This window comes from Rhinoderma darwinii, chromosome 8, assembly GCF_050947455.1.
Source record: "Rhinoderma darwinii isolate aRhiDar2 chromosome 8, aRhiDar2.hap1, whole genome shotgun sequence".
Lineage (NCBI taxonomy): Eukaryota > Metazoa > Chordata > Amphibia > Anura > Rhinodermatidae > Rhinoderma > Rhinoderma darwinii.
Window position 1 is genome coordinate 114,008,779 of NC_134694.1, and position 26,435 is coordinate 114,035,213.

At 44.8% G+C, this 26,435-nt stretch overlaps 1 protein-coding gene across 2 annotated transcripts in view; it reads right to left on the minus strand.

The window, feature by feature from the left end:
- Positions 1-26,435, minus strand: part of LOC142659895 (complement C4-like) — a 59,801-nt gene that overhangs the window by 12,856 nt on the left and 20,510 nt on the right. For both annotated transcript variants that reach the window (XM_075836443.1, XM_075836444.1), the window contains 18 exons: positions 26,059-26,241; positions 25,824-25,976; positions 24,218-24,341; positions 23,624-23,692; positions 21,058-21,261; positions 19,233-19,344; positions 18,339-18,409; positions 17,995-18,134; positions 16,569-16,781; positions 15,656-15,707; positions 15,422-15,511; positions 14,006-14,209; positions 13,194-13,269; positions 12,191-12,347; positions 11,615-11,716; positions 11,359-11,527; positions 9,770-9,936; positions 8,150-8,302 (listed from right to left, as the gene is read on the minus strand). In XM_075836443.1, coding sequence (XP_075692558.1) covers positions 8,150-8,302; positions 9,770-9,936; positions 11,359-11,527; positions 11,615-11,716; positions 12,191-12,347; positions 13,194-13,269; positions 14,006-14,209; positions 15,422-15,511; positions 15,656-15,707; positions 16,569-16,781; positions 17,995-18,134; positions 18,339-18,409; positions 19,233-19,344; positions 21,058-21,261; positions 23,624-23,692; positions 24,218-24,341; positions 25,824-25,976; positions 26,059-26,241 — 2,439 coding nt within the window. The remainder of the gene's footprint in view (positions 1-8,149; positions 8,303-9,769; positions 9,937-11,358; positions 11,528-11,614; positions 11,717-12,190; positions 12,348-13,193; positions 13,270-14,005; positions 14,210-15,421; positions 15,512-15,655; positions 15,708-16,568; positions 16,782-17,994; positions 18,135-18,338; positions 18,410-19,232; positions 19,345-21,057; positions 21,262-23,623; positions 23,693-24,217; positions 24,342-25,823; positions 25,977-26,058; positions 26,242-26,435) is intronic.

The window sequence follows — 26,435 nt, forward strand, 5'->3', positions numbered from 1 at the left end:
GATCGAGTGCGTATGGACGATCGTGCTCGGGGGGAGGTGTATGTTTGTTTTGAGGGTCCGTTGGGTGCGCATTTAAAGCAGGAGGTGCGCGATCGGATCTGGAAAGACGAATATGTTGAAATTTTTTCTCTCTTGCCGCTGGCTAAATTTAATTTGGATAAGAGCAAGCGGGATGAGAGTAAAAAGGACGAGGAGGAACGGCGGCGGTATAGGCTGATCCCGCAGACGTTCGTTAATTGGTCGCAGGCGTTCGCCATATTGGCTAGTGTGATAGGGGAAAAGGCGCCGGAAAATTGTTCGGCGCTGTTTTGTTATTTTGATGCCATTGGGGAGGCTCATAGGGCGTATGGGGGTCAGGCGTGGCTGCGATATGATGAGCAATTCCGTCAGCGGAAGGCGGTTCGGCCGGCGATTCGGTGGGACCAGAAGGATATTGCTCTCTGGTTACGGGTTACGGCTCCGGTTAGGCAGCCCTTTCCCGGGAGCGGTGGCCAGGGAGGCCAGTCTAGTAAGAGTGGACAAAGCGGCGGGGGAAAGGCGGGGTTTTGCTGGCAATTTAATGAAGGTCAGTGCAAGTTCGGGGCCACGTGCAAGTTCAAGCACGTGTGCTCCGAGTGTAATGGTGCATCACACGGGGCGGCAAAATGCCTGCGAAAAAAGAGGTCAGGGAACCAGCACGGGACTGGTCAAGGGGGTGTCGCCGGTGAGGGTGGAAAGGATGGCCCCTTATCTAAATGAGTATCCGGATAGGGCGGCAGCTAAGTTGCTTTATGAAGGGTTTCGTGTTGGGTTTGTTATTCCTCCACCTCCTTATGAGGTTCCGGTTACGCGGAGGAATTTAAAATCGGCTTACTTGCATGCGGAAGTCGTGTCGGAAAAGTTGTTAAAAGAAGTTTCGTTGGGTCGCATGTCGGGGCCATTTGTTGAGTCGCCGGTAAAAGATTTAGTTGTGTCCCCTTTGGGTATTGTCCCTAAACGCGAGCCCGGAAAGTTTCGTTTGATTCAACATTTATTGTATCCCAAAGGTTCGTCGGTAAATGACGGGATTGATCACGAGTTGTGTTCCGTAGTTTATACCTCATTCGATAAGGCGGTGGGGTTAGTGCGGGCTGCGGGCCCTGGGGCGCTGCTAGCAAAAACTGACATCGAGGCGGCGTTCAGGTTGTTGCCGGTTCATCCAGAAAGCCAACGGCTGTTGGGTTGTTTTTGGAATGGGGCTTTTTACGTGGATCGGTGCCTTCCGATGGGGTGTTCCCTTTCTTGTGCATACTTCGAGGCGTTTAGTAGCTTCGTGGAGTGGGTAACGAGGGGGGCATCCGGGGTCGACTCGTTGATCCATTACTTGGATGATTTTTTGTGCGTTGGCCCGGGGGGTTCGCCGGTTTGCGGTAATCTGCTTCATGCTCTACAGAAGGTGGCGAGGGATTTTGGGATTCCTTTGGCGCCGGAAAAAACGGAGGGCCCGGTAGCGACGATTTGTTTTTTGGGAATCGAAATAGACTCGGTGGCAATGGAGTGTCGTCTCCCGGCGGATAAGTTGGGTGCTTTGAGGCTGGAGGTTCGACGGGCTTGTAGAAGGAAGAAAATGTCGCTGAGGGAGCTTCAGTCGCTGCTGGGGAAGTTGAATTTCGCTTGCCGGATTATGCCGATGGGAAGGGTGTTTGGTAGAAGGTTGGCGGCGGCAACGGCGGGAGTGCGTGCGCCGCATCATTTTGTGCGGCTCAAGGAGGAGCACCGAGCTGATCTTCAGGTTTGGGATGACTTCTTGGGCCAGTACAATGGTCGCTCGCTATGGATGGCCCCAGCGCAGGATACGAGTGATTTGAATATTTTCACGGATGCGGCTGGGGCGGGTGGCTTTGGAGCTTACGGGGGAGGTCCGTGGTGCGCAGGTCAATGGCCGGCTAGCTGGGTGTCCAGTGGACTCACGCGGAATCTGGCCCTGCTCGAGCTGTTTCCCATCGTGGTGGCGGCTACCATTTGGGGGGACAGGCTCAGGGATAAGAAGGTCCGTTTTTACTGCGACAACATGGGGGTGGTGCTTGCCATTAACAACATCACGGCGTCTTCTCCTCCGGTAGTTCAATTGTTGCGACATTTAGTGTTGGTGTGTTTGTCGTTGAACGCGTGGGTGGTGGCGGTGCATGTCCCGGGTGTACGGAATTGTATTGCTGATGCTCTTTCTCGCTCGCAGTGGGACCGGTTTCGGCAATTGGCCCCGGGAGCGGAACGTCTCGGTTTGGCTTGTCCGGAGCATCTTTGGGATCTGGTATCGGTCCCGTAGAGCAGCTGTTACAAAGGTCTTTGGCGCGCACGACGTGGAGTGCTTATGCTGCTTGTTGGAGGCAGTGGGAGGAGTGGGTAAGAGAGTTGGGTGACGTCAATACGGATAGAGACAGGTTGGTGGCACTTTTGTATTGGTTAGGGGATCAGTGGCGGATTATCATATGGGCGTTTCGGGCGGCCGCCCGGGGCCCGAGGCTCCCAGGGGGCCCATGGCAGCCCGAACCGCACATCATCTGCTAAATCTATTCAGCGCGCTAGCGCTGCTAAGTGCCGAAGATGAGGAGGAGCAGGGAATTGGCCGGGAAAGGGGTAGGACACGCCTCCCTGACAAGTGCGGGCCGCCGCCATTGAGTAACAGAACAGCGACGGACGGCTGTTCTGCTACTCCAAAGCAGCAGGAGGGAGAAGAGCCGGGCGGGCGGTCACCGGCGCTGAGGTCAGTATAGGCTTATCCTCCTGCCCAACTGGTTCCTGACCGCTGGCTGTATTTTTACGGCCAGCGGTCAGGGACGGGTCCTTAAAACCCGAGCCATAGACTTTCTACGGCTCGGGTTTTAACTTGCTGCCCGCGCGATCGGGCAGCTGAATGTCGGGTCTCCGGCTGTCAGTGACTGCCGGGGACCCTGAGGAGAAGATAGGAGCAGCTTTCGCTGCTTCTGTCTTCTCTGATCTCTTTTACACAGCGCTCAATGAACGCTGTGTAAAGGAATAGAGACAGCAGCAGCGGCGCTGTCTCTATTCCTCCCGGTGATCATGTGACTGGTCACATGATCGCCGGGTGCCGTTAGTGGCAGACTGTTGCTGGGTCTTACTAGACCCAGCACAGCCCTATTAGTGACAATCGTCACTATGAGAGGGCTGATTTCCCCTGTAACTGGGGCTGCTGTGCAGCTCCAGTTACAGTGGAAAAGATGGTGTAAAACAAAGAAAAAAAATATATAAAGTTCCCCAAAGGTCTTTTTTGACCTTTGGGAGACAGACCATAGTAATAAAAAATAATAAAGTAAAGTGCAAAAAAAAATGTAATAATAAATACACATAAAATACCCACCCCAATAAAAACGTCGCCCTCCCCCCCCCCCGCCAATCATTGTTGTAACGCTAGCGCTGACCCAATTACCCTAATATAGACATGTAATATATTAAAATTTACGGTAGACAATGACGATTACAAATAAAAGGTCTATTTTAGGGTAAAACTATGTTATTACCAAAAAAAAAAATAGCTGAAACGTAAAAAAGCTTATTTTTTTACTATTATTTTCAAACTTTATGAATAAAAATTCTAAAATAGCAAAAAAGTTGTGTATAAAAACGCTAAAAAAACGAAACCTGCATTATCTACGGAAAAAACGTCGCAAAAATCACGTCGGTTTTATTTTTTTTTAATAAAAATGTGTGTTTGGGGCAACTTTGTAATTACGTTTTATTAAAAAATATTTTCACTTTTTGAGATACAGCTGCTTTGTATCCTGTATCCGTCAGGTCAGCAGGACTGACGGGATCAGTGAAACGGGCTCTGCGCTAAATTATAATCTTAAATGTGATAGATTTGAGGTGGATCCTGCGTGTCACTGATCCTGTCAGTCCTGCTGACCTGACGGATACAGGATACAAAGCAGCTGTATCTCAAAAAGTAAAAATATTTTTTCATAAATCACACTGATACACACACATACACTATATATATATATATATATATATATATATATATATATATATATATAATTATAATATAAAGTTTTTAAATGTGTACATAACCTTGTGGCACTATATACAAGGGGGAGCGCTGTGAGGCACTATATACAAGGGGGAGCGCTGTGAGGCACTATATACAAGGGGGAGCGCTGTGAGGCACTATATACAAGGGGGAGCGCTGTGTGGCACTATATACAAGGGGGGGCTGTGTAGTGCTATCCACAGTGGTATGTGTGTGGCGCTCTTTATAGGGGGGGCTTTTTGGTGCTATTTACAAGAGGGGGAGGGCTGTGTGGCGCTCTCTACAGGGGGGCTGTACGGCACTATCTATAGGGGGCTGTGTGTAACGCTCTCTACGAGGGGGATGTGTGATATATAGAGGGGGCTGTGTATGGCGATATCTTTGGGGTTGTGTAATATCTACAGTTGCTGTGTGCGGCACTATGTTCAGGGGGCTGTGTGTATGTGGTGTTTTACAGTGTGTGGTATTATTATATTCAGGCACGCAGTGTTTGGTGCTATTATATTTAGGGGCACAGTATGTGGCACCATGATAACTTTATTTTCGTTTATAGGTGTGGAAATGTTGGAAAAGTGAGGAGACGTCTGAGTGGCAAATTCTGCAGAAATGAGTCATGGCCGGGAGAAGTCGTCATGAGCGCTGGACCGGATGGAGAAGAAAAGAGGAAAAAAACTACTAGAATCTGAGACGTCGTCACCTGTGAGTCACTAGATTTAAAGAGAATCTGTCACCTCTCCTGACATGTTTATTATAGGAATCCTTGTATTTCACAAAAAGTCTTTCTGCAGTCCAGGACTGATAGACAATTCCCCTTGTCAGGAGGTTGTGTCCCTGCACAGTGTGATACTCTCAGTATGTAGGGACACCGCGCTGTGACAAGGGAAATCGTAACACTGTTAATGCTTGCCCAAAAAGGTAGTGTTAAAAATAGTTACGGCGCGGCAGGGCGGCGGTGAGGAAGGGGGGCCCAAGTTTGGGTAACAGCCCAGGGCCCATGGTCTACTTAATCCGCCACTGTAGGGGATGCCTGGGAGGCGGGGTTTTCAGTAGCGAAGGTGAACCGGTTCATATCTGCTGTGGCGTTTGGGCTTAAGTTGCGGGGCTTGCGGGATGTATCGAAGGAATTTCTGGTATCGCAGGCTTTGAAGGGGTTGCGCAGAGGTAGGGTGGAGGCGGATAGTAGAAGGCCGGTGTCGTTTGCTTTGCTTGGCTCGTTGGGGGGTTCATTAGCATCGGTATGTCGTTCTTCAGATGAAATGGATCTGTTCCGGTTGGCTTTTTCGTTAGCGTTCTTCGGAGCATTTAGAATAGGTGAGTTGGTGTCGCCAAGTACTAAACAGGCAGGGGGGCTGAGATCTGGGGAGGTGAGCCTTTTTGCAGATCGGCTGGAGGTATGGTTGCGTAGATCTAAAACTGACCAAGTAGGGAAGGGTAAACTGATAGTTTTGTTCGCTCTCCCGGGGTCGGTCATGTGTCCAGTGGAGTGCATGCGGGGTTTTACGAGAAACAGGGGGTCTCCAGATTTGCCTTTGTTACGTCATGAGGACGGGTCGTTTTTGTCCAGGTTTCAGTTTGGAGCTGTATTTAAAAAATGTTTGACGGCAGTGGGGGTTGCGGCAGGCTCATATTCATCTCATTCCTTCCGGATTGGCGCAGCAACGGAAGCGGGGCGCTGGGGGTTGGATGACGAGGGGGTGAGGCGTATTGGTCGTTGGGAGTCTAAAAGGTTTAAGTCCTATGTCCGCCCCCATATGTTGTAATTTTGTTGTTTATGTTTGAAAATGTTATATGGTGGTGCCTAACTGTGTTTTCCGTTTCAGATTCGCCTCCTTGTCTGGTGTGGTTGATGGGTCATTCGTACGTGCACTGGGGGGCTTTGAGGGCGGACGTCCGCCCGGATGGTCGCCAGTTGCGCATTCCGCGACAGGATGCGGTTGTGCATTGGCTGGGTTTTAGAGGTATGTCTTGGAACAGGGTGTTGGCGGAATTCCAGACATATGTGCGGCTTGATAGGGTTCCGGAGGTTCTAGTGTTGCACGTGGGTGGGAATGATTTAGGAGTCCGCCCTTTTCGTGAGTTGGTGCGGGATATCAAACATGATATGTTGTGTTTGTGGGTATCTTATCCCAAGTTGGTGATAGTGTGGTCGGACATAGTCCCAAGAAAGCTTTGGCGGTTAGCTAGATCGGTGGAGAGAGTCAATAAGGCTCGCATAAAAGTTAACCGGGCGGTGTCTCGTTTTGTGGCAAAGAACGGGGGCATTTGCGTGAGGCATAGGGATTTGGAGTCAGGAGTGGGGAATTTCTGGAGAAGTGACGGGGTTCATCTGACCGAGGTTGGCATTGATCTTTGGAGTTTGGCGATAGCAGAAGGCATAGAAAGGGCGGTGGTGGTGTGGAGGAACTCACAGGCTTAAGGTGGTCAAGGCCTGTTTCGCGGTGGCGGGGGGAGTCCTTGAGGCCAGTCAGTACAAAATGGTGGGGGGGTCGCATCGGGGGTATGCGTCCCCCAAAAAAGGTACATGGTTGAAGACTTCATCGGGTGTTATCCCTTTGAAGTGGTCTTCTGGTAGAAGGTATATCACTTGAAGGCTTCATCGGGTGTTATCCCTTTGAAGTGGACTTCTAGTGGTCGGTATATCACTTGAGGGCTTCATCGGGTGTTATCCCCTTGAAGTGGACTTCTAGTGGTTGGAGCCATCTGCAGAGGTGAACGGTGCTTCCGAGCTGGTTTACGGCTGGAGGTAATTGGTGGTTTGCAGATGGCTAATTCGGTGTGTTCTTGAAAGGAACATCTGAAGGGGCTTCAAGGACTTCCTCTGCTCGGGTTAATGTTAACGTTTAATTGTTATTTATGATTCTGACCCATGTTGGGTCATGTGAATTATTAGGAGGAATTCTCTGGTGGATTCCTAACTAGTTATCCGAATGTTTCGGATTTAAATTGTTTTTATAAAACTGTGAAATTAATAAACGGCTGCTGTGGCCATTTCACATCCAACCTCGGTGTCATGTGTCTTTACTAAATGGGGGTGGGGGGATAGTATGGTCTAAGGTTAACACACGACTCTACCTAGGCAGGTCAAGAAGAGGCTGGACGCAGCCGCAGGGTTAAGGGAAGCCGGCATGACCGTCCTGGTAGGGAAAGGGTTAATGAGGTGAGGGAAAGTTGGGTTGGAAGGAGCTGAAGGAGGGACGGGGAGGAGTTAAGGGGGACGGGGGGGGGCTGTTACTGCGCTTCCCGCTGTTTCTCGGCATTGAGCCGGAAGCAGCGGGAGGAGTAACATAGAGTAAGCAAGCTCCCACCCTCCCACCCTTGGTTTGTTACTCCTTAGGTCTTATGTACGTCCGTCTATGAGTGTTGTGTGTTATTTTGTGTGCTTATTTAACTTGTTTTTCTTTTTTCCGGAGTAGGTTCTGTTGTCATGGCAGCTGGCGGGGGGAGTCCTTGAGGCCAGTCAGTACAAAATGGTGGGGGGGTCGCATCGGGGGTATGCGTCCCCCAAAAAAGGTACATGGTTGAAGACTTCATCGGGTGTTATCCCTTTGAAGTGGTCTTCTGGTAGAAGGTATATCACTTGAAGGCTTCATCGGGTGTTATCCCTTTGAAGTGGACTTCTAGTGGTCGGTATATCACTTGAGGGCTTCATCGGGTGTTATCCCCTTGAAGTGGACTTCTAGTGGTTGGAGCCATCTGCAGAGGTGAACGGTGCTTCCGAGCTGGTTTACGGCTGGAGGTAATTGGTGGTTTGCAGATGGCTAATTCGGTGTGTTCTTGAAAGGAACATCTGAAGGGGCTTCAAGGACTTCCTCTGCTCGGGTTAATGTTAACGTTTAATTGTTATTTATGATTCTGACCCATGTTGGGTCATGTGAATTATTAGGAGGAATTCTCTGGTGGATTCCTAACTAGTTATCCGAATGTTTCGGATTTAAATTGTTTTTATAAAACTGTGAAATTAATAAACGGCTGCTGTGGCCATTTCACATCCAACCTCGGTGTCATGTGTCTTTACTAAATGGGGGTGGGGGGATAGTATGGTCTAAGGTTAACACACGACTCTACCTAGGCAGGTCATGACTAGGACCTATCGCTCTCACCCCTATGTCCTTCACCTGGGAACCAAAACTCCTCAAATCTCACCAGCTCCTCCTGAATACTGTCGTCGCTCCGCAGTCTGAACTCCTGCTTCAGAGATCTCTCCAAGGAGTTGACTTCCACCAGTAATTCACTCCGGTCACTTGTGTGAGTCTTAATCCAATATTCAGAGAGAGCCTCCAACGCCATCACCGTGTCCTGGAGATGAAGAGAAATTAGAGGTCTCTATAATAGTCAAAGGGGTTGTCCTCTCCATAGAAAAACCCTTTTCATTAGAAGGATCCCCCTAGTGATCAGCTAAAATCTGTGTGGTCAACCAGACTGCAAGTGTTCAGTTTCCCTGCAGCACCACCACAGGAGAAATGAAGCATTACACACTTCTCATTGAAATCAATGTGCTGTTCATGTAATGCATGTATGTGCTCTTTGTAGCTGCTCTTCGCAATCCCACCTCTATTAACTCAAAATCACTAATAGGATATGAGTTTTCAATACCTGACAACTTCTTTAAATAAACGTGAGGAGAATATATAAACTCCAGCCAGGAAAATCAACTTCATACATCTCTATGTCATATCAAGTGTTTGTCCCAGAGCTTGTAATGTATGTTCATGAATATACAGCAGCCATATCTATGGTCCACTGTGTGGCAGGGGCCTGAGCCTGGCCCTTTAGTGTATCGACCTGCTGTAAGTATCTCCTGCCATATAATTTCAGATGCACATCTAGTATAAATTAAGCAAACATACTGTGCCGATTAATTTCCTAATATATTTTTTTTATAGTGGTCACAGCTTTATTTTTGTAAATCAAAGTTCCAAATCCCCCGCATTGACATAGAGATAAATGCTAAAACTCTGTCTGCCTGCAGCCACCACTAGAGGGAGCTTAGGAGCTGACTGCCTATTGTTTTATATATATATATATATATATATATATATATATATATATATATATATATATATATACATATATATATATATCGTGTGTCTAATTATAGTGATTTTTTAAAAAAATATTGAAAGAAAAGCTTTACTGCCCATCGATATGGTTTAATCAAGGTCCGGTAGACATGACAGCAAAGATAAAATGCTGGCACATGGTATAAATGACCACATAACAGTCCTCGTACACACGCCTATATTACCACTGTACAAGATCAAAGTTGTGTGGAGCCGTAATGCTACATCCATAGAAGTCTATCGGGCAATACTGCACCTCAGCATACAACTTTGTCTGGATAAATATATTGTGCGCCGCCTTATGGCACTGTATTACTGAGGTATTCTCCGTTGGATGTCGTAGTACTCGGGTACTCCCTTGAGAAGCATTTCTTGAAGGTGTAACAAAAACCCTGTGGCATACAATGGAGAATATCCCCGTAATATGGTGCCATATGAAGCCACCATATGGTGGCACATGGAGTGCCTGTGGCTCCAAAGTATGGGGACTCGTATGCCGCCAAACAGGCTCCTGGTGAGGCTAGATGATACTTCTACATAGTCCAAGCCTTGATACTGGCACATTCATATACCCACTGGAATAACTTCTTCTTCATAGTCCAAGAATAAGGCCAACACATAGGTAGATTTTAGGTAAATAGTGGCCAGTGAAAAGGCTCCAGCTATTCATCAATATCTGTATTTGTCCTTTCCAAGCACTAACCTGGGTAGATTTAAATCCGCCGCCATAATTCTCCTGCTCTGACAGCCAGACGTACATCTTCTTGGCACTACGTAAATCGTTTTGAAGAAGGGCAGTAAGTAATGCATAGGATGTGGCCTCAACAGCAAGAGCCGTCCCCGTAGCCCCAAAGTGCATATTATTCTTATCTGCAAATGAGAAAATTACACATTACATATATATATATAAATATATATATATTATTTTTTTCGCTATACCTTAAACTGTAACTGGATCTGAAATGGAAGCCCTAAATACAGGGGAAAATCCGTCCCATTACAGTGACCATTGTAACTATTAGGAATCTTCTGGGTGTAGTTTGACCACATATCACTGGGATGCCGGTGATTACATGATGACCTTCTAAACACAGCAAAGTGTATACGAGGCTGTAGTGAACAAATTCTGCCCCCTCTTATAGATGTTCAGCTGTCGTTGCTGCATACAGTTAGACCCCATGCACATGACCGTAAAACCGCGGACCGTACCATGGTCCGCGGTTTTACGGACCCACTCGGTTCTATTGGTTGCGGACACCTTTCCGTAGCGCTATGGATGGGTGTCCGTGCCGTAGAACCGTGCTGGGAATTATGGAGCATGTCGTATTTTACGTATTTTATGGGCCGTGCACCTATACCGAAAATGACGGCCGGCCGTGCCCGCAATCGTGGGCTGTGATTACGGGCACGGTCATGTGCATGGGGCCTGACTAACGCACAGCTTTAACAGGTTAGACTATGGTTAGAAAACTCATGAGAGTCCCACAACTATAATAGTGACAAATACTCTCTTTTAAATGAAAATTCATGATAGGGTGTCACAATATAATTAGGATATGTTTGTGGACTGTGAAAAAAGCAGATCTGTCTACCTCTCACAGCAGGAAATCCCAGCACACTCTCAATAACCAATAAGTAGCAGGATCTTTTCCAACCAATCAGCGGCTTGTTAAAAAAAAACTTGTATTTCTAAGGGTATGTTCACAGGGCTTATTTTCAGGCGTTTTTCGGGGCGTAAACGCCTGAAAAACACTTTAAAAAAACCGGAAGCTGAACGTCTCCAAACATCTGCCCATTGATTTCAATGGGAAAAACAGCATTTCGTTCAGACTGGGTGTTTTTTTTCTCGGCTGTTTGAGAAAAAAAAGGTGCGTAAAAAGACGCCCCGTAAAAAGAAGTGCATGTCACATCTTGAGCCATATTTGGAGCCGTGTTTCATTGGGTCAATAGAAAAACAGCTCCAAAAACGGCTCCAAAAAACGCATCAAAAAACGTTTGATGCTTTAAAAACAGCTGAAAATCAGAGGCTGCTTTCCCTTGAACACAGCTTCGTATTTTACAGCCGTTTTTACTTTAGCGTGTGAACATAGCCTAAGTCTTTGTCCCTGAGGAAACTACTCTTCAGTGTATTACAGGTTTTCATCATGGTGGACTGCTCCTCTGTGTCTTTATGTTGCTTTTTATCACTTAGTTTTTCACCAATTCCCATATTTCCAGTATTTATATATTGCTAGCAGTAGATTTCATACCAATATATGGATCTATGGGGTGAATAAAGAGTGTACTACTTACTGCGGTCTTCCTGGGCAGTAAATATGAGTTTGCTATACACCATGTCCTTCAAAATGGCGTCACTAGAAGCAAGATTGAGGGCATAGGCAGTGACGGCCAGGGGGTATGGCTCCTTGACATTCTCCAGTGTAGAGCGGAGGTAGTCTATGGCTTTACCGATGCTGCTTTTCTGTGAATGATGAAAATAAGTGATGTAGATCATATAATATATATGTAAATGTCCCTACAACAGGTAAAGTGATGAGAGTTAACATACCACTTTGGTATCATCTTCAGGCATAGCATCCTTGGCATGATGGAGAGACACCAACACGTAGGCCGTAAGAGACATATCTGCGGTCGTCCCGGCGACACCACCCTACGTAGGCAGAGGATAGGCTTTGAGACACAGGGCATGACGCTTGCTCAACAAGAGTCTAGAGGGTTAACATTTTACTATATACAGGCTGCGCTCAAAGTAGTTGACAATTCCTTTCTTCTATATTCTTCCTTCATTCGCTATGATATAACTGACCGTAATCTGATCGCGGCAGTCTGCACGTTACTTTCTGTCATTCTGTCATAGTCCTAACATGGAAGCCATTGCATATCAGTAAAATATTTCGATAATGTTTATATAGTTTGTTCCTCTAACACGATTTTGCTCCGTTAAGGCTATTGCCTTGATCATTTATAATGGGGACATTCATCCCCGGATTGGGGCTGGGGGGGGGGGGGGGTAAGCACAGAGAGTAAAAGTCTCATGTTAAGTATCATGGGAAACAGAGGCCTGGGATGTGATCAAAAGTAAAAGAAGTTTGAAAGAAGGAAGACAAGGCCAGGTCCATTTTACCATCATATCTTGGTGGATCACTCTAGTGGTCTCCAGGAAAGCTCCAGTGTCGGTTTGTTTCGTGGAGAGGTATATGGCAGAGTTGCGAATTTCTTCCACCTCAACTTCAATATATTTACGGCAGAGGGACATGACTTTAACCACAAATGCTGTCAACCTAAGACATAGCAAGAGTTTTATGTAGACAACCATTGACATCTTATCCTATATTATTTGCAACATTATTGTGCAATTTTGGTAAATAATTGGACTTGTGTTTGGCCGAAATTTGGAGTCACTGAAAACAGACAAAGTGGTAGGAGGGTGCAAAATGCAAGAATATGCTCTGAGAAAGATTCTATCAACAACGTCCATGATTAATCAGAGTAGTAACCAACATCATCACTGTCAATAGGTTCACGTTATTGTTTGTTCTGTCAGGATTGTGTTGCCCCAACGAATATACTGTGCTATTCTGCCGGAGAAAAAACAAAAGCATGATGGCCCCGTTATAACTATTAGGATGTGTTGCAATATTGATACGTCCCATGATCATGGATTCTGTAAAAACCCATGAGGCCAATGTGAACAGAGTCTTACAAAGGCCCACAGCCTTGGTGTAGGGTCTAAGGTTCTACATCCTAGATCCCCCGGTAAGGAAATATGGATTTTTCCTTGATATCCAGGTTGAGACCCCTAGACATAGGTTACCATTGATAAATAGGAAGACAAGTGGTGTCAAGCCAATAGGTGGAGATGTAGCCGGACGTAATAGAAGTAATGACTGACAAAATATTAGGAGACAAACATGGAACCTTTACATATCAATGAATCTTAGAGATTTTTTGCTCAGGATCTGGAGCAGTGTCAGAACTTAACATTTATACATAAGACCCGATGATGTCATCAGGAAATTGACATAGTCCCTTTAAATACCGTAAGCTGTTGTGGAAGGATGCGAGCACTCTAATACCGGAGACATCTGGAGAAAAATTGTTAATAGGTAAAGATGTCCCCATCTTACCAAGTACTACTGGCCCTGGACAGCCAGGCACCGTAGGAGCCATCGGTCTTCCTATACTGCAATATTCTTGAGTATCCTGGAGGCAACAAAACAGTCTGTTTGTACAATGGAGCCATCATTTATATCGTTTGCAGTAGGTTGCATGGAGCTTTATGTTTTCCTGAGGACCAACCCAATCATTTTCTGATCGCTGGGAGCTCGACCACAGTGAGGAGGACATTGAATGAAGCGGTGGTCGAGCATGATCCATTCAATTTCTATGGGAATGACGGAAACAGCCGAGTAAAGTGCTCGTCTGTTTCTGTCATTCTGATGGACATTGAATATAATGGCGGGGGAATGCTCGACTGCTGCTCCATTCAAGCTCCTCCTCACTGCGGTCGAGCAGTGGGGAGGAACAGGGGGTTTAGGATTAATTCTATGATTCTGGGAAAACCCCTTTAAAGCAGTACAATAAAAACACATCATTTGGGTGATCACCCCAACAAATTTGATATTTCTAAAGCCCAACTGCTTGTAATGGCAGAATCTCATCTTGCGCCTTGATTCTTCAGTGGTGGTCCCCTCGGCAACAGGGTGTAATGGGATTCCCAGAGTGGGATTCCCAGATAGGTTAGAATTTGGTGGAGGGGGGTGCGGTATACCCCCAAAAGCCTAAGGAGTGTTCTCCTCTAGAACAATTTATGGTGGTGGCTATGGATGGTTCAATAATATCAGTAATATAGGTTTTCATTTTTCACGACTATATCACAGTGTGGCAGTCATATGTATCTGTATAAGGCGACACAATCTATAAAAACAGATAAAAATACCATTCTTCATGTTCTCCAGCCCCTCATCTTTGCGGTCAGGTGGTAGCAGACTCCACTTATCTGTGTGATCAAGGTAGCGCAGTGCGTAGACTCCCGGAGCAGTGGAAATCATGGTTTGCTCAGCACAGCCATAAGGAACACGGATCAGTCTACTAACCCCATCGCTGCTCAGGGTGTTGTTTATGGTATTCATTGGAGAGGCCACTGTGTCAGATAAAAATAGCAACAAATACATGTAAAAGGCTATAGAAGAAAATCAAAGCTGGAGAAAATAATGATCCGTAATGTTCAAAGTCATGTCCATGTCCATGGCGGTCATTTTTTTTTTTTTGTCTCAGATTTAAATATAAGTCTACTTAGTCCATCAGGCCAAGATACTGAGCTATTGTTTCCAGTAAAACCATGGACACCCCAACAGAAACTCGACAGAGCCCATTAAAGTCAATGGGTTCCATTGGGTCTCCGTCGTTCAAGGGAACCGGCGCTTCCAGGAATTTTCGTTGTTCTGCTCCACTGATGGAGCAGAATGAATACCTGAAGGCAGATGTCGACAGGCCCATAGATCTCTTCATCAAGCATCGTATAATAAAGTATCTAAAGGAAGACGTTTACTGTATATACACAAAAGAGCACATGGTGTAATAAATGGTCATTGAAAGAACAACATGAGTTTGGTGAATAAGGGCACAAGCAGATTTTCTCGTTTGCTCTATTTATATGGAGCAATGTCTAGAATGTATGTGGGCCAACGATCGTTAAGAGGATCATTAGGCTCCATACAGTTTTCATCTTGTCGGCAGCACATTCCCTGTATACACGGTATGCTCTGTCTGAATATGAGCAATCCCTCTAAAGCTGGCCACACCTTTCAGATAGCTGTCGGCCAAACGGTCATTCAGTTGACAGCTATTCCTCACAACCCCCCATACACATGCACGCTTGGCTCGGCCGAGCGTGCATGCTTTCTCAATAGGGAGAAGGAGCAAAACTGTTACCAGTCACCTCTGGCAGTGGCTTATCTCCTTGCACACAAAAGGATAGGGCATGTTGGAAGACAACATGTCCGACCCCACTGTCCCTAGACATCTGCTGTCGAAAGTAGAGTCTGGACGATGCCATAGACATTAGATGGTCGGTCAGTCCTATAGAAATGGGCGGGTTAGGCCGACATATATCTAATGTGCATGGCCACCTTAAAACCTGGTTCTTTCTCTTAAGATTGGTATCTATGAATGTAGGATGATGACATTAGCGGAGGTCACTATTGAAAAGTTAGGTCTGAACTATACAACAACTTCTACCACCATGTAATGTTTGTATGTCACAAAGCTGCACAAACAGGAAAATAGAATGACAGATATAGAAGGCATGAACCCAAAATGTAGAATATGTCAAGTCCATTGCTGCTCTACTCACCACTCATCTTGATACTGGAGTGGAAATCTCCATCAGGGATCATATTTGAAGGCAGCTCCTCATCAACTGTGATCTCGTTTCTTCTTTGGTCTACAAGATGCATAAGAATATAATGGTAATAGCAGAAGACATGATCGGAGGAGATATGAGGCTATTTGAGGAGACTCACACAACGGCTGCAAATGGAACCATATTTTGAGACAACTGTACCAATACCCAGTGCCCACTTCTTACCTTGTGCATCAACAATGTAAGTTTTCTCTTCAAGGACTGAGACACCTTCCCTCTGAGGAGATGAAAATTGAGTTAATCTCAATAAGACGCCACCAAAAAAAAACAACAAAAAACAACATAATTTCTTTGCTGCTCACTGTTAGTATATTGAGGTCTATAGAGTCGAAATGTCACATAGTTTCATAGTAACTTAGGTTGTAAGAAGACACATGTCCATCAAGCTCAACCTTTCTCAGATCAATTATGCATCGTCCAATGCAAAATTATTTGTAGCCCTAAAAGCAATTTGTCATTAGATAAGGATCGAGCCTAATTCCGCCATTACCACCTCTTGGCGTAGGGTATCCCATGATCTTACTACTCTAACTGTAAAGAACCCTTTCCTATATTGATGCCTGTATGGCCTGTCCTCCACATGTGATGAATGTCCCCTGGTCCTCTGTACAGTACTTGGAAAGAATAAATCATGTGCCAGTTCTTTGTATTGACCACACATATACTTATATATGTTAATAAGATCACCTCTAAGGCCCCATACCCATGACCGTAAAAAATCTCCGTAATTGCGGACTGTATTACGCAATCCAGTTCTATTGGCCGCGGAAACCTTTCTGTATCGCTACGGATGGGGTGTCCGTGCTGTAGAACTGTGCCGGGAATTATGGAGCATGTCCTATTTTTTGTGTTTTACGGGACGTGCTCCCATACTCGTCAGCAGCCGGCCGTGCCCGCACTCGCGGGCTGTGATTAAGAGCATGGCCGTGTGCATGGGGCCTTAGGCGTCTTTTTTCCAAGCTGAACAAGCCCAGTTTTTCTAGCCTCTCATTGTAAGAGTGGTCTCCCATCTCATTTTAAATAATGTTGACAATGGTAAAATAAATAAAAATTATTGGAAGATAAGTGATAAACTCACCAAAATTCGTAGGGGTTTCTTCACAATGTCAGCTATTCCATATGGTCCTAGAGCCTTCACTGTAACCATAGGGTTTGACTTTCCAATGGGCACCACAACAAATGGGATAGATACAGCAGAGTTTGATGGCACTGTAACAATTTGTTCTATAGGGTCTCCATCAGCTGTGGTAGCACTACATAAGTCTTCTGTCTTGTCAAGTAATACTTTTACCTGGAGCAAGATAGAGGAGCAAACATTAATATAAAATTAAACATTATACATCTCAAGAGGCGTAACGTGAAGCTTCTGGACCCCAATGAAAAATCTGTTGCATCTACCATGTGGCATCTACCATGTGGCATTTATAATATTGAATCTCTTGTTATGCCTTTGGGCCCCCTCGGCCTCCAGGGCCTGGAAGCGACTGCTACATCTTCCCCCTGTAGCTATGCCTCTGTACATCCCAATGGCCTCTAATGGATAGATCTGTTCAATGACATTATATTAGAATCCCAATGCCACAAGATGTTATTAGTGAAAAGTGCAATAAAGAATGGTGACGCTCCATCTGTCCTGATACTCCATTTATACTTTATTTTTATCCCATGTTAGAAATTTACTCCAATTTCTACCTCTTGCTCTATCCAATTCATCACCAGGAACTATACAATAACCCACTAGAGCACCAGGACTATACATTAACCCACTAGAGCACCAGGGACTGTACAATAACCCACTTGATCACCAGGGAATATTCAATAAATCACTAGATCGCCGGGGATTATACAAGAACCCACTAAATCATCAGGGACTGCACAATAACCCACTAGAGCAACAGGGACTGTACAAAAATGCACTAGATCACCAGGGACTATATACAATAACCCACTAGACCACCAGGGACTATTTAATAAACCACTAGATCACCAGGGACTATACAATAACCCACTAGAGCACCAAGACTATACAATAACCCACTAGATCACCAGGGACTATACAATAACCCACTCGAACACCAGGGACTGTACAGTAATCCACTAGAGCACCAGGACTATACAGTAACCCACTAGAACACCAGGACTATACAGAAACCCATTAAAGCACCAGGGACTATACAATAACCCACTAGAGCACCAGGACCATATAATAGCCCCCTAGATCACCAGGAACCATACAATAAGCTTCTAGATCACCAGGGATTATACGATAACCCACTAGAGCACAAGGACTATATAATAGCCCACTAGATAACCGGGGACTTTACAATAACCCACTAGAGCACCAGAGACTATATAATAACCCACTAGAGCACCAGGGACTGTACAATTCCCCACTAGATCACGGTCAATATATGCAGCAATCTCTTTTTGCATGACAAGCCTTCTTCCTTAGTGACATCATGGCTTATGAAGAGTTAGTAGCACTGACACCGTTCTGTTCCTACCTTTAGTTCCTCGTCATAGTAATTATACAACACCGGCCTGAGCTCCATCTGTTCAAACCTCTTCACAGAATATGGGACTCGAAGATGCAGGTGGAATTGCTTGAAGACCTTCACTTTGATGGGATCAACCACACAGAATCCTGGGGGCATTAAGGGCATGTGAGGACACGTGAAGGAATAGTGGAGGTCCTTACAGTGTTAGATGACACGTGATCTTGTTTTTCCATAGGGCCATATAACTAATGAAGTGAATTTCGTCACGCTATTGCTTCTGTTTTTCCTTTTTTTCCTGAATAGTTCTCGACACAAGACGTGAGAATATGGATTTCTGGAGATCGCCTTACCTTTTCCTTCAGACATTCCGACTGCTTGTATCTCCCACGTGGTGATAGTGTCATGAACAGATACAGTTTCACTATTGGAAGAGAAATAAGTTTACATCCCTTTATCATTACACAATTACTACTGGTTTTTAACCTTCACATGACTATCGTTTATAAAAAATTGCCGGCGTAGGTTTCATATTGCGCCTTTTAATAAATTTGACACAAATCCCACCATCTATCTTCTTTACGAAGACTGGAATAAGATAAGCCGGACCCGGGAAAGTGGGAAATGGGTTCTTCGACCATCAGAAGGAACAGATGAGTCCTGATGAAGGGTTTATCGAGCTCATAATTTCTACCTCTACTTGTGACTTTCTAGATCTGTTTACGAGATTACTATATAGTTCTGACTATAGCGGCTAATGCGCACAGCCGTAATATAGATCTGGGTTGTACTTGTACAGATATGTATTACGGAGCACATAGCCATACTCTTCCCCCATCCTCCTCAGATTTTATACAAAAACATGGAGGCTCTTTCCCATAAAAAAAATATGGCGGAATGTTCCATCGCTTGCCATAATACAAAGCTATTCTTCTCTAGAAAAATAGCTTCTAGAGGAGAATAAGATGTCTCATGGAAGCCCCACAGGGCAGCATACAGAGTGACTACAGTAAGGACTCCGTGTGCCCCCATACAGGACCGGTGGACATGGTTTTGCCGTAGGCATGAGCCCTAAGAGTCATTATTTAGTTGAACTTGTCCAGTACCCTGAATGAGAAAGCTTTTTTTCTTCTCTTCTACATTATAGGTTTGTCTCACAATACAATGAATCTTGTTCTGACAAGGTCGGTAATTATTTTATGTTTAATATTTTCTAGAGGGGACTCATTTTTAACTGTTCTCCGTACCTGTGTTTTTTGTTCACAGTGATAGTTCTCCATAACCAGCTTTCTGGAAAAGACGAACGGACCTGCACATCACCTTCATCTGTGAAATCGTCCTCCTCTTCCACCTTTTGTGCTGTAGGGACAAGAACAATTTGATGGTGATCATTACTGAACGTTATATATTTCCGGACACATTTGTTCTTTTCATCTAGATATAGGCAGAGCTGCAATATTGCATTAGTTAATGTGGAAGGAGCTTATGGACTAAATTTGGGAAGTGACCTGATAAATGGCTGTCAGACTGGAATTCCACATCATGAATGAATGGATATAAATACTGTATGTACATGGAGCCATCTTATTTTATATATATATATATATATATATATATATATATACACATCAGACCAGCACATAAAGTCCACAGTCACCTTACTAATATTATGTATCATTAAGATGAAACTATGTAAATAGCGTAGTGTTTCTCCAAAAAGTTATGTTTTCTGTTTGGGTCTTAGGGCTTGTCCACACGCTGCGGGATTGCCGCGTTTTTTTCGGACGGAATTTCGGACGGAAAAAATGCAGCAGAATACAGTAGCAGCATAGTGGATCAGATTTAACAAATCTCACCCACATGCTGCATAAAAAATTCCAAGCAGAAACTGACCTGCGGTGCGTATTTTTCGGACCACAGCATGTCAATTCCTGCTGCGAAAAGTGGCCAGAATTGCTGCATTTTTCACCATCTCCTAACATCGTGAAAAATGCAGCAAAATACACACCATTTTTTGCCGTAAAAACCACAAGAAATGGTGGGTTTTTGCTGCAGCGGAATGTCTGTGTTTTTCCACTAAATTGCGGCAGAATTTTTCTGCAAGTATTCCGTTGTGTGTGGACAAGCCCTTAAACGGAATGTGTCATCAGAAAATAGCCGATTGTTTAAACAGGTAACACCTATATATGGATAAGACAGGATCCACCATTCATAATAGACTGACCCTTCCTGTTCTGTAGAGTTCACTAATCAGTAGTCATCTCATTATCATCACAGACAGGATTACACTGACAGGTAACACCTATATATAGATAACACACAATCCCCCATTCATAATAGACTGATCATTTCTGTTCTGTAGAGATCAATTCTCAGCAGTCATCATATTATCATCACCGGCAGGATTACAATGACAGGTAACACCTATATATGGATAACACAGGATCCACCATTCATAATAGACTGACCCTTCCTGTTCTGTAGAGATCACTTCTCAGCAGTCATCATATTATCATCACCGGCAGGATTACAATGACAGGTAACACCTATATATGGATAACACAGGATCCACCATTCATAATAGACTGATCCTTCCTGTTCTGTAGAGATCACTTCTCAGCAGTCATCTCATTATCATCACAGACAGGATTACACTGACAGGTAACACATCTATATAGATAACATAGGAGCCAACATTCCCAATAGGGGATGGACACAACTCTCCTCCTCACCCTCCCTGCACAATGACCTCTGCACAGGTCACAGAGCATGGCCACAACACTTTTACATCAAAGTCAATCGGTCAGCTGCAGACTACAGGTTCCTATAATCCATGCGGCTGCTGTAAAGCATATCTCTAAATGCTGTTAACAGCAGCTCAGGCAAGATGGCTGCCCCATGGCACTGCACTAGGGATGGTCCAGTCATATTATCATTGGGTAACCCTTATCGAACATTTTATTATATACTATATACCATACACAGCCATGATAATATATACAAAATGTGGTCTCGATGTAGATAAAGAATAAATCCCTTTGGAATAAACCAATATTCAATAACATTTCTTACTTCTCCCGATGACTTCTTTCTTTTTATTAAGCTGGATCTTCTTGCGTAGGTCCTCAGCGTATTTGCAGCAGTCAATGAACACTTTACGGCAATCATTAGTTGCTATGCGCTGAGCTCGTGTTTCACACTTTCTATTCATACGAGGAGGCAGGAGCTTCATCCCGGTAACGCAGCATTGTTTGAGCTGGTTTGAGTATTGGTTCACTGCAGGATTAAACAGCGCAACGTTATCAATAAAGACGCAAGTAAGTCTACGAAAAAGAAGACGAAAAATAGTGCAATGTTAGTGACGAAGAATTAAAATTCACATAAAATGTGCGGATTCGAGTTGGTTGGAGATTACACTGATTTGTCAAACAGCAGCAGGCATTTATGGGGTGCACCCCCTCCCCCACTTATAGACTATAAATTACCCAAATATTAGCCAGCTGCATACGCAGAGAGTGAGAATAAAACTTACAAAGGGATTTATGTCCACTTTTAGTAGCATTAGTAAGTTTGCTGTTATCACGGCATGCCCAGGTTGTATCATCAATAAGGACTACTTGGCAATATGTGGGGTAACACAAAAACATTGATGGCCTATAGCCCAGAGGGCAAGCAAAGTCAGCTTCAGATGTGGTTGTCTGCTGGTGGACATGGCTTCTGTTGTAGTTGGGTTCAGAGGCATATGAAGACAGGGGACCCTACAGCAAAGATCAAACGGGATCCCCATTATGGTTTTGGTTCTGCCCCCCAGGACAGAAGAGCCCGGTGTTTGCTTCCCTCCCCTCTTTTCCATGTCCTGTAATGACCAGCGGGTTGTGGACCCACTGTGCTACTTAAAGGAACAGTGTCACCACAATTTTTTTTTTAATATGTTAAAGATGTTAGTGCTTTATTAAAAACGTTTGGATTAATTTGTGTGTTTGTGTGTTACTTTTTTTTATTTTTACACTTTTACTTCCCTATGGGGGCTGCCATTTTTTTTTCCATTTCTGTATGTGTCGATTAACGACACATACAGACATGGAATACGGCAGCCACAGTCCCATAGGGACTGTGAACGGGGCCCGTTCCATCCACTTTCGTGTACGCCGCTGTGTGGGAACGGCGCATGCGCCGCTCCCACACAGTTCAATTTGAAATGCGCGCCGTCCGGCGCCATTTTCCTGTGGACCGAAAGTCGCGGCCGGACAGTAAGATTACTACTTCCGGTCGCGGCTTCCGGACTTGTGCACATGGAGCAGCGGCAGCAGATGGAGCGGACGGACTGGAGGGAGCGGCGGCGACTGGAGCAGGTAAGTTATTTCTATGTATGTTCGTGTTTCAGTGTGTTTACTACTGTATGTTAACCTACTACACTGTGTGTTAGCTCAAAAAATGGCGACACACAGTGTAGGAGGTTAGACCGTTCAATCCCCTCGTTTCTCCCGGCACTAGCCAGGATAAAGGAGGGGGGGATTCTGAGAGCTCACTAGAGCGAGGGATTTTTACCCAATTTTGCAGCATAAAGCAATGTGGTTGCTTTACCACATGCAATGCTGCAATTTTGGGAATGGCTCCATCTAGTGACCAGTGCTGGGAAATATTATAAATTGAATCCAATTTAAAATATTTCCTGACTCGTGAAAAAAATAAAATAAATTAGAACAATGTTTAATCACCTATACACTAATTGTTTAACTAAAAAAAAAAAAACATGTTTTGCTGGCAACACATTCCCTTTAACTGGTTTGACTTAGGGCCACCTCTAAGGGCGTTGTTTAAGTAGCCTTCCCGGTATTCACCCTTTAACCGAGTATGGGTATCTGGACTTCGCTGTGGCGAGACTATCAGGTCGCTAACTCTTGAGGTGGTCCCGGTGTGAGTTGCAGCTTGCCGAGCAGACCCGGGGACAACAGGGAAGTACACCGTGGGTACAGGCACTGGCAGATGATACTTTGGCAGACGGGTGTAGATCTGAAGTTACAGTTCGTAGCAGGTAGCGGGTCTTCAGGACACACATTGCCAACGGGTAGTAGGCCTCAGACTCGTTTTAGGTAGCGGTATACAGACTGGCAGCAGGTAGCAAGATATGGACTGGTAGCAGGTAGCGGTATACAGAATGGCAGCAGGTAGCAAGATATGGACTGGTAGCAGGTAGCAGGAGGTAGACTGGTAGCAGGTGGCAGTATAGTGACTGGTAGCAGGTGGCGGGATACAGACTGGTAGCAGGTAGCAAGATACGGACTGGTAGCAGGATGCAGGCTGGTAGTAGGTAGCGAGATAGTGATTGGAATCAGGTAGCTGGATTCAAACAGGAACCTTCACAGGAAAGAACTAAGTTGCATCAAAGTTGCCCAGGCACAGGAGCTGCTTTAGATAAGTCCAGAGAATCAGGGATTGGTTGGGGAGGATTGTGAATGTGCTGGCCCTTTAAGAGACCGCCAGGGAGCACCTGTGTGCCCTATGGGACATGCGGCAGGGAGCAGGAGGGGGAGCGCGGCCACAGAAGGTGGAACGGAAGCTTTGGTGGCCACGAGCAGCAGAGGCAGCAGGCCGCCTCCGGGGAAGGTAAGCAACCCAGCGGTGGGGACAGATTTACCTTTCTGGTTTGCAAGTGCAGAGAAATCCGGGGATCTCTTCTTCCTTTGAGGAACTTTACAGCCAAATTCTACATGGAAATAAGGAAAAAAGTCAAATTGCTCTCTTCTATAACTGTAGGTGCATTGACTAATATTTTTATTATCATCTTTACAAAAATACTTGCTTGTTTGACATTGGCCTCTTTGTAATATCCTTTTCTGCCATTTTTGTTGCTGCTTTTTTTTATCGTCCATTGTATTACTAAATCTCAGAATTATGCTTTTGCTACATGGAAACTGTCAACAAGCTGCTGTTGATTGGTTTGTCTAAACATTTATATGCTAATCAATCTATTTGGACATTGATGCGTTAATGACATCAGCTATTCATGTATTATTATGCTGGGCTGTCCTGAATATTCACTTAAAGTCATAATTAGATCCAACAACAGCATCAGACCTGCTTGTTAACAGTTTCTATATAACAGCAGATAAAGAAAGTAATGAATACATAATAGAAATATGTTGGATTTTTCATCTTCATTGTAACGTAATATTTTCAAATGACATGATCCAATTGAGAAGATAAATTTGCTTCTAAATCATAAAATCACCATTCATGTTACTGTATCCCGCAGAGGAAATAAATGCTAATCCTGCGTCCATGAAGACAGATTTATAATCCTTTCCACTTCCAGCGGAGCAGCCCAGGTCATAGTCATTCATGGCCTTAAAAACCTGGAAGACATGGAGGAGACCAAACTCAGCAAGCGGCTGAAATATCACGTTACAATAGAGAATTGACTACGGACAATAGAGCAAAGTCGCCAGAAATGAAAAATCAGCTTCATGTTTTTTTTGGCACATGAACAATTGTTGCCAAATCCGAGCAGCCATATTGGATTAATAAATGAAGAGTATTTAGGCTAATAGGGATTTCTGATTTGATAAATAGTTGTCCATGTCACGAAATACACTGTTCAGCCATAAAACCATCTGACTAATATTGTGTAGGTTACTCTCATGCTGCCAAAACATCTCTGACCCGTCGAGGATTGGACTCCACAAGACCTCAGAAAGTTCCTGGCACCAAGACGTTAGCAGCAGATCCTTTATATCCTGTAAGTTGTGAGGTGCGGCCTCCATGTATGGACTTGATTTTCCAGCACATCCCACAGGCGATCCATCAGATTGAGATCTGGGGAATTTGGAGACAAGTCATCACCTTGAACTACTTGTCATGTTCCTCAGACCATTCCTGGACAATGTCTGCAGTGTGGCGGGGGCATTATCCTGCTGAAAGAGGGCGCTGCCATTAGGGAATACCCTTACCATGAAGGGGGTACTTGGTCTGCAGCGATGTTTTAGGTAGGTGGCACGTGTCACATCCACATGAATGCCAGGACCCAAGTAATCGCTGTAGAACATTGTCCGGAGCATCAGTGTGCCGCCACCAATATGTCTTCTTCCCATAATGCATCCTGGTGCCATCTCTCCCCCATTTAAGCTACGCACAATCACCCGGCCGTCCACATGATGTATAAGGCCACCTTCTTCCATTGCTCCATGGTCCAGTACTGATGCTCACATGCACATTGTAAGAATTTTCGGCGGTGGACGGGGGTCAGTATAGGCATTCTGACCGGTCTGCAGCTACACGACCCCATATACAGCAAGCTGCGATGTTCTGCGTGTTCTGACACCTTTCTATCATAGCCAGCAGTAACTTTATCAGCAATTTGTGTTACAGTAGTTCTTCCGTTGGATCGGACCAGACGGGCTAGCTTTCACTCCCTTCACGCATCACTGAGCCTCGGATATCCAAGACCCTGTCGCTGGTCACCGGTTGTAACAAATTGTAACAAATGCCTAACGGGAACACCCCACAAACCATTTTAGAGATACACTGACCCAGATGGCTAGACATCACAGCTTGGCCCTTGTCAAAGTAGCTCAGATCCTTACACCATTTTTCCTGCTTCCAACACATCAACTTCAAGAACTGATTGTTGACATTCTGCCGAATATCTCACCCTTTGTCAGGCGCCATTGTAACAGATCATCAATGTTATTTACTTCACCGGTCAGTGGTTATAATGTTATGGCTGATCGGAGTATTTAGCAGGAATGATGGTGGTGGTGGTCTTCATGAATGATGGTGGTACACATCAATCTATATTAGAAGACCACAGCTGGTATATCTTGGTAGTATTGGCATACCTTGGTGGGGGTCAGCTTGTTCTTGGAGTTCAGGAGGTACACGGCGGTATCTACTGCAGATAAAGACACCGACGTCTTATCATCGGTCTCTATTGTTAGCTGGAAGGGTTGTCCCGGTTGTATACTGTCCAACACGTTTGTTCTAAGTTGCAGCTGAAAAATAAATAAACCCTCAGTAAATGTATACATCATTTCCACCAGGGATATATGTAGAACCTGAGGTCATCGCGGTTACCTTGCCTTCACAGACATCAGTAATTTCCACCCAAACGGAATTGGCTACAATCTCAGAGCTCAAGTAATAGTAGGCGATAACCCGGAAGGAGGGAACCATTTTGGCTGTGACAAGTACGTTGACCACCATGAAATCTCGTCTGTCAATGGACTTCAAATCAAGAATCTGACCTTTGTTGAGAATCTACAAAAAGAGATGTGAAAAGCCAATAAAACATCATAGTATAATATATTAGAGTCCCAATCAGATGTAAATTGGCTTAGAGAAGAGAATATTCATGATCCGTTACCTTAAATGAGACATGCCATATGGGGCAATATCTTTGATATCTACATTGGGCCACAGTGGGTAACACTGGCATGAAGGTACATGCAGCA